This window comes from Cupressus sempervirens, chromosome 11 (genome assembly GCF_028749045.1).
Source record: "Cupressus sempervirens isolate cs-2001-9-10 chromosome 11, ASM2874904v1, whole genome shotgun sequence".
Taxonomy (NCBI): domain Eukaryota; kingdom Viridiplantae; phylum Streptophyta; class Pinopsida; order Cupressales; family Cupressaceae; genus Cupressus; species Cupressus sempervirens.
In genome coordinates, this window is record NC_143128.1 from 25,162,350 (window position 1) to 25,171,405 (window position 9,056).

The 9,056-nt window shown below is 34.9% G+C and overlaps 1 protein-coding gene across 1 annotated transcript; it reads left to right on the top strand.

The window, feature by feature from the left end:
* The first annotated feature begins 7,101 nt into the window (after window positions 1-7,101).
* LOC149528047 (putative indole-3-pyruvate monooxygenase YUCCA9) lies at window positions 7,102-8,720 on the top strand. The gene is made up of 3 exons (XM_089808917.1): window positions 7,102-7,773; window positions 7,971-8,342; window positions 8,490-8,720. Exons 1-3 carry the CDS (start codon window positions 7,102-7,104, stop codon window positions 8,718-8,720), a joined length of 1,275 nt encoding a protein of 424 aa, XP_089665043.1.
* Window positions 8,721-9,056: the final 336 nt, after the last annotated feature.

The following is a 9,056-nucleotide window of genomic DNA, read 5'->3' on the forward strand; positions in this document are numbered from 1 at the left end:
TTTTCCTATAAGTAAGTAAATTTAGTTTTACTTCTTCTTTTTACACCCCCTCTTACAAATTACTCATTTTATTAATATATTTCCTTTTTTTGTCCTAATAGGCAGGGACTCATGCTCAACAGAGCCCTTGTTTTAATTATGTTCAGTAGATCAAAATGTTTAATATGATTTACAAGTAGTTAAAGATTCATATGATTTAGCAATTCTTGCAAATTTTGCAATGTATTTTCTTTGAATAGTTTTTTAAAAGCCAACTTTGCCTGAGTTGGCTTGGATATCTTTGAACTCTATACATTTAAAGATGAGATATTCTTTTGTTTCTACTATGTTTATGATGAAAAAGTTACACCCTTTCTTCTCATTTGTGTTTGGATGTTGTTTATCTACTTGTCTCATGTTTGAACATATGGGAGCTAATCATTAGTTGTTCACAATGATGATCTCTTATCCTTGTTTGATTTTGACCCTTATACAAACTTTTTCTCGCGAGCCTAATATGTCAAGTTAAACCTCATAATATAATTTTGTCATTTTGTACATGTTTTCTTCCTCCACATAGCTACTATAAAATCTCATTCACATATATTTTTATGTCATTAATAGGATTTTGGCATTTATTCAAGATAATGTCCCATCTATTCATGATTGAATGGTTAATAGTTGAGGATTTGGATTTTAAAAAATTCCAAGTACCCTTTTTTTTTCCCTATTTTTATATCCAAATGTTAATCATACATTCGATTAGGATCATACGAAGACCTATAAATAAAATGTGACCGTGATAGTTTGAGATATTGTTCATATCTTTATTTTGTTTTAAAGGTAGGGTTAGACTAGTTCTTTATTTTATCTAGAAAACATTTGAAATGATATCATTGAACATTTATTTAATTTTAGTTGCTAGATTTTGGCTTCCCTATATAGATTCTTCAATTATGTCTCAAGATTTAACCATTTTAGATTACAAACCCTTTTACATGATGTATTACATTATGATTGATTCTTCATTGGAATGATTTCATGGATTGTATCTCTCTTTTATTTTCACCTTATTACAACCATTTTATGTGTTCTAACCATTTTTATGCTATCATGTTGCTCTTGATATGTATTTTTTCATTTTAAAGTTCTATAAAAAAAAAAATTTAAAAATTGATTCATGTTACTTGAAGAAGATCAATTCCTTCATTATATTTCTTGTATATCTTTCCTTTTTGTTTTCATCAACTAGTTAGTATACTTTTTGGTTATTCTTTATTCTATTGCATAGTTTATTTATACTCTTTTTTGTTTGATTTCATTCTTCATCATACCATGGGTTTATTGATTGAATCTATTTTTTTTTTTTTTTTTTTTTTTTAACACATTTGTATGTGTTTTGGGTTTCTTGTATAGTGTGCACTAGCCTAATTTTTTGTTAAAAATATAGCAACAACTTCACCCTTAATTATCTCTTCCTATTGCTTTCTAATTTTGATGACACTCTAAAATCTTTTAGAGATTTCTTAATCAAGAGAATATCTTATGTAAGTCAAGCTTTACTTTGGCGGTCCAATTGTGCTTGTAATTTTGATTTCCCCTTCATATAGATAGTAATTTGAGTCTCTCAACATGACACTATTCTATAAAATATTGTTTCATCATTACAATTTTTACATTGTGATATGAATGTTTCTATCTCTTCATTCATATTCTAATTATATTATCTCACTTGATCTACTTTCTCTACTAGAGTTGGTATAATGGGAGCCCTTTTCTAAGTTTTTAATGTAATATGAACCCCTTCACCAAAGTATTTCAATCCATTCACATGATTATTTTTTATTATTTATCGAGTTTCTTCCTTCTACCACTTGCATCTCTATCAACTTCTATTTGTCTATATAGATTATTGTACTATTTTAACCTAATAATTAACCTCTTACAATTTGTTTCAAAACTAGTTTTCTCAATCTTCCATATTTTAGAGTGCTTAGGTTTCTTTCAATTATTTTGCATTTTCCTTTCCATTTTTTATTTTTTCATTTGTTATAAAATAGTTGGGTTGATTAAAGATGTCACTCAAAATACCCAACATTACAATAATTTTTCACTTTTCCAAATGACACTTGATAATGTTGTTGTCTTCATTAATTCTTTATTAAAACTTATCATATACTCCATCTTAGATTTATTTTCTTCTTCTTATCTCCTCATATTCTATCTATAGCTCAAATTTATTAGCTCTTAACACCTATTTTGATGATGGGTGTGATTATTTTGGTATTTTAATTATCCTTTGTATTTTTGACCTTCTCTTGACCACCACCATCCCTAGAGTGACTTTCTTTCTTATTTCCTTCCATGATTCTTTACATTTCTCAATTTCAATACTATTATTTTTATTATAATGTTAGCTTATGTCCTTTTCTATTACCTTTTATTTGTGTAATTTATTTCTAATATTATTTAGTTTGAACATTTAAAAATATTAACATCTACAAATCTTATTTTAGTTGATTTAATTTAGTTTTCCCACCACTTTTAGTGTCGATGCATCAATTATGAGACAAATACAATATTATGGAGAAGATCTTAGTGCAGTGTTGTAAGTTTGTTGGTTGAACATAATTGATGAAGTTGATAATATGATGCAAGAGCATCTTGGGCTCGGACCAATATTGCATCAACAACAACAAAATTATTTCTAGTTTATACCAATTTTCCAGTTTGTACAATTTGGAGAATAATCACATGGTTTTTCACATTTTTTATTTTTCTATTGTGATGATTAGAGTATATCAAGGACCTATTTGGATTATGTTCCTAGGTTTACAACTTATTTGGAATGATGTTGCTTGAGTTGTGAATTGTTAAATCTCGAGTGGCATGTTCTTACATGTTTTCAGACTTGATTGTGGAACTTGGATTTGAGATGGAGATCTATGGCTTGTGATATTTGGTGGAACTTCTAGCTATGTTATTGGATCATGTCAGGACCTAAATATGGAACTGCAAGTTGTCAAACAATTTATTCCTTGATTTCCTTATTATTTGGGATGGAACCTATCTGTTGTAATACATTTCCTATTTGTGGGGAATGTTATAGATCTTTAGGTTGACATGCACTTTTTTTTATGCCTATATATGTATTGGGATTGTTCCCTAGAGTAGCATAAAGTTAGTAGATAGTAGGATCAAGTATATACATCATTAAGATTGGGGTTAAGGTTTCTGACCAAAGGTTGTAATCAAGTAGGCCTATTGTAGTTTGGCATGTATGAGGGCATACATGAAGCCAACTAAATGTAAATTATTTTCCTAGTGAATAAAGGTAGATTTGGCATATTTATATATCTCTCTTCCTTGTTGTTTCTTTCACTAACTTTAATCTTGTTGAACTATTGAATAAATCTCATTGAGGTGTTCCCATCTATGGTTACATCATAATATGTTCCTTAATTACACCATCCATCATCCATCAAGCTTCAATCCTCTAAAGGTATGATAAGTGATGTGAGCAAGATTGTGTCTTGAATACTTCAAGACAAAACATGTGCCTCATAATCCTTGGTTCTTAGTTAAAGGGTCAAGGTAATTGAATTTTTTCCTATACAAATATTTGATTGTTGTGTTGTTTCTATTACATTTTACCACTATTTTGGAGGTTGTCTCTTTAGTTAGAATCTTTGCACATTATGTTTAATGGATTTTGGTAGGATCTATATGACTTTGGTGGGTCTATTTCATATCTTGCTAGTAACCCTCTTCTCAAAAATATAGCATGGGAAGCATTTTAGTGTACTTAGAATCACATTCCTATGTTAGATGTATAAAAAAATTGAACTCATAAATGATATAATATCCTCTTTAAGAAAACATGCTTGATTTACACCTTTAACGAGAAATAAGCTTCATAACACAGTACCTCAATTTCTACTTTGCAAGTGCCCTTTGTTTTCTATTTCTATTTCTCTACCCGAATGTTAATCCACATTCTATCATAATCAAAAGAAGACTTGTAAATAAAAGGTTGACCATGATAGTTTGAGATATTGTTCATATTTATATTATATTAAAAATACAATTAGGCTAGTTTTCCATTCTACTTGGAAGTTCTATTTAAAATGATTTCACTAAAAAAATTGTTAAATATTGGGTATTAGATACATGTATCTTCATTGTTATGATTTTAAGGAGTGTGCCTTTTTCATTTTCACAATCTTACACCTATTTTATGTATCACATAAACATTGACATTCTATAATTTTGTTCTTGTTATGTGCATTTCCATTTTTAATCTCCCTGAAAATCTTATTTGACTCATGCTTCTTTGAAATGACCAATTCCTTTATTATATTTATTGTATATTCTTAGTCTGTCTAATCTCATCAACTAGTTTGTACATTTTGTGTTTATCCTACATTCTATTGTCTAATTTATTTATCACTTATTTTGGTTTCCTTTCATTCTTCATCATACAATGGGGTTATTTCTTGAAGAAAATATGTATGTCTTTTAGGATTCTCGAATAGTGTGCATTAGCCTCAAATTGTGTTAAAATTTTGGTAACAACAACTTCACCCTTAACTCCCTCTACTATTTCTTAATTTCCCTTAGTAAAGAGAATGTTTAATGTAAGTAATATTTTCTTTAGGTAGTATAGTTGTGCTTATAATTTTGATTTTTTTTCATATTGATAGTAGTTTGAGTCTCTCCCAATAAGATAGTATTCAAGTAAAATTATTGTTTTATCATAAGAGTTCTAAATTATGACCTAAATCTCCAATGCATGAACATCCATATCCTATCTATTATCTCACTTGATCTACCCTCTCGAGTGGAATCAATTTAATATGAACCATTTACTAAGTTGCTATTACATAATTTGTTCCCCTTTACCAAAGTCTTTCAAACCATTGACATGATTATATTTGATTACTTATTTCACTTTCTTTCCTCTACCATTTATCCTTTTACTTATATCTCTCAATGCTTATATAATTTGTCTATTGTGCTACCTCTAACTAATACTTATCCTCTTACAATTTGGTTCAAAGCTGGTTTTCTCACTCTACCATATTTGAGAATGCTTCTTAGATTTTATTCACTTATTTTACACTTACCTTTTCATTTTCTACCTTTTAATAACTATTGCATTATGCTCATAGTGGCTTTGAAGAACAAATCTTTAGGTGTCTTGATGCCATGTTTGAAAACAAATGCAGCGCACTAAGAGCCTACACTTTGGCAAGTAGAACCCCTTGCATAACAAAAGGGGAGACCACCAAATATTATGTTGGTTCATAGAGAAACCATCCTTGAAACCCTCACCAATCCATCGAAGCCGCAACTTGATGGCTTCCTAGGTTTTCCAGATACTTTTGATGACAAAGGTGTCATGGATTTATGTTGGTTTAGAAACTTGATTAGAAGGGTTTGAAAACTAATCCCCTTCCAAGCTAGACTGTTGACTAGGAAACTAGAACAAATGCAATGCTTAAGAAGTATTTTCTAGGCTTTGTCTCCAGTGAGAGCACGAATATCCCATTTGGCACATAAGGCAATACCCTATTTCTCAGTGGAAAGAAGGCCAAGGCCTCCAAACTCCTTGGGAAGACAATAATACTCCTAGACAACTATGAAATACATGTTAATCAACTCCATAAGCCCAAAGAAAATCCTTAAGGAGTTTCTCCAACTTCATGTAAGAGGTGTTGGAGGGACCCCAATAGGAAGAATAGTAAACATGAGTGACAACTAGAACCTTGGAATAGATCTGGAACTTACCAGCCAAAGAAAGAGGCTTGGTAATCTAGTAGTCAAGCTTCTTCACAATCTTGGCAAGAAAAAAAACTCCAAAGCTCCATAAGTGAAACTTGGAAAGCAAAAGGGATACCCAGAAAGAGGAAGACCTCTCAATGTCGAGTCCATTTGCATTCATATTGTAAGAGCCATGGTGGGGCCAGAAGAAAAGAGTGTCTATAACACAAAGTTTTTTGTCATTGAGTAGTTGAACCAAAGGGCAGACAAAAAGTGTCAAGGAATTGCAGAGTGTTGGAAACATTTTATTTGTCTTTAATGAGAGTGAAGGAGTCATCAAGAAAGTGCCCGTTGACAAGCTCGGTAGGTGACTCGAATAGGAATATACCTCTGACATGGCCAGAAGAGATGGCATTAGCAAGCACGAATTTGAAATCTTTCGACATCAAGAACATACAAAGTCAAAGCTGAAGGACATCCACAACGGATGGACCTAAAGAGGCCAAAGGCCTAAGATTGCTTGCCATTGATGGTGATGCAAGCATTAGCTTTTTGAAAGAGCATTTGAACCAACTAGATAAAAGCATGACCAAACTCGAAGGCATGATGCATGACCAAAATGAAAGGCCATTCAATGTGGTCATAAGCCTTGGCGAAATCAATCTTAAAGAAAAAGAGCTTGTTACTTACACTTGCGAGCCCACTCCATGCCTTCCAAAACTGCTAGAATATATCTGAATTTTGATCAAACCAATCTAGTTGGAGCACACAATCAAGTTCAACATAGGGCAAAATTATTTCACTTTGAAAAAATTATCAGAATTAAAAATGTAAAAAAAAAATTAATGCAAGAGAAGCTACCATGACCATCCTGCATAATCTATTCATGACAAACTTAACGAATTTGCCCCCAAAATTGAAAATAAGGCACCCAACGTTGTGGACCCACAAACTTTAAAAAAATCACTTCTCGCGTTGGTGGCTCATTGGATACGGTGCTTCATCTCCTGCTAGAACTCTTTCACAATCCAATCGTTTCTTTGTTTTTAAAATTAGATTTTTACTTTCCGGGAAGTAGCAGTCGTCCCGTCCCCAAGTGTTATGTTCTCTTTTATCATTTCTATTCTACCTTTTCCAGTGATGGGGAGTCCGTGTGTCCTATATAAGCCCCCCCGCCCCTACGAAGATGTTTCATCTTGACTTCATTTGCCAACGGGACCCTCTGGAACTTCTACTACTACTACTAGCATACCAAGCGCTACTACTACTACTCATAGAGTCATTTAGCTTGTGATCACTGTGAACCCTTTTCACAACTGAGCCTTTGTTTTGTTTTGTTTTGTTTCTTCCTCCAAACATATGGACCGCTTCTGTGAGCAAGTTGGGAAGGAGGCAAACGATGACTACCTGAACAGGAAGAGGTGTGTTTGGGTGAATGGCCCTGTTATCGTTGGAGCGGGCCCTTCCGGCCTGGCTACTGGAGCCTGCTTGAAAGAGCAAGGAGTGCCCTCCATCATACTTGAGAAAGCCGATTGCATAGCCTCTCTCTGGCAGCGTAGGACCTACAATAGACTCAAGCTCCATCTCCCCAAACAATTCTGCGAGCTCCCCAGAATGCCATTTCCTGAAGATTTCCCCACTTATCCTTCCAAGTCGCAGTTCATAGACTACTTAGAATCCTACGCTAGGGAGTTCGAACTCAATCCCAGGTTCAACGAATGCGTCCAGTCTGCCAAGTATGACGAGACCTGTGGTTTGTGGAGAGTTAGCACCAAGAGCGGTTTGCGCGAGTTTGAGTACATTTGCCGTTGGCTGATTGTTGCCACCGGAGAGAATGCGGAGCCAGTGATTCCGGATATTGCTGGTGCCGAATGCTTTAGAGGGCAGATTGTTCATGCCTGCGAGTACAAAAATGGTGCAAGCTATCAGGGGAAGAAGGTGCTCGTGGTTGGATGTGGTAACAGTGGAATGGAAGTCAGTCTGGACCTTGCCAACCACAATGCCAAGCCTTCCATGGTTGTCCGCAGTCAGGTAAACTTCTCCATTCATTCCTTGTTTCAACTTTGGTTTAGCTAAAGTATCTTCAATATTGAGCTGTGAAAGCTTGAGCCTTGAAATGTTAACTGGAACATGGCAATCAATTTTTGAGCTTTTTATCATTTTTTAATCCGTCGTGGCATGTGGATTCGGGAATTGTGGAACTGAAATGTGTTCTTGGGAATGCGCAGGTACATGTGCTGCCACGAGAGATGTTTGGAAAGTCCACTTTCGGAGTGGCCATGGCAATGATGAGATGGCTCCCACTATGGCTCGTGGACCGCTTGCTTTTGTTTATTGCCTGGTTGATGCTTGGCAGCACCAGGAGATTGGGCCTCCCGAGGCCGAAAATTGGGCCGATAGAGCTCAAGAATGTAGCGGGAAAGACCCCTGTTCTGGACGTGGGAGCCTTGAAAAAGATAAGGAGTGGTCATATCAAGGTTGTACCCGCTGTACATTGCTTCACCGCCCATGGTGCCAAATTCGCCGATGGAACGGACCAGGACTTTGATGCCGTGGTTTGGTCCACTGGCTACAAGAGCAACGTGCCCTACTGGCTAGAGGTGAATCTCTTCTTCTCCTTCCTCTCATTCAAGAAGTCATTTTCTTTCTTTCTATCTCTTCTTGTTGCGTCCTAAATTGGAGTTGTGAAAATTTTGAACTAATATACAAGTGGGTTTGTTGTTCTTCTTTATTTTGTGTCGGTGCAGAAATGCGACTTTTTTTCTAAAAGTGGAATGCCCAAGACACCGTTTCCTAATGGGTGGAAGGGGGGAAGTGGGCTGTATGCAGTGGGTTTCACGAGAAGAGGATTGCTAGGCACATCGATAGATGCAAGGCGTATAGCCAAAGATATAGGGACGACATGGAAGGAAGACAATAAGCAGACCAAGACCAATCAGTTCAAATCCTGTCATAGAAGATGCATCTCCCAGTTCTAGTCTGTAAATGTTCGCATCGAATCGAATCGCTGTACATAGTTTCTGTGCTGCTGTTTCTGAAGCCATGGACTATTTGTGTATGTAAAGTGAGGAGGCACATGTTAAGGCCAGGGCCTCATAGAGCCACAGAAAACTGATTTGCAGTTTCTTGTGTTCAACTGTATAGAGAGCGAGAGTTGTGTTTATGATAGAGAAGACCTCTAGTGGTCTAGCAGGGGTGGTACGGGAATTTTGAGAGTCCAAAAAAGGGTAAAGGTAGATATTTTGTTATAGATTGATACCTGGAAGAAAGACTAATTTTTAAATGAAAAAAAAAATTAGGATCTTCTCGATATA

Bases quoted from the DNA above. Each gene is read 5' to 3' on its own strand.
- LOC149528047 (XM_089808917.1), top strand. From the start codon at position 7,102: ATGGACCGCTTCTGTGAGCAAGTTGGGAAGGAGGCAAACGATGACTAC. The intron at 7,774-7,970 runs GTAAACTTCTCC...GGGAATGCGCAG, and splicing joins CCATGGTTGTCCGCAGTCAG to GTACATGTGCTGCCACGAGA. The intron at 8,343-8,489 runs GTGAATCTCTTC...GTGTCGGTGCAG, and splicing joins ACGTGCCCTACTGGCTAGAG to AAATGCGACTTTTTTTCTAA.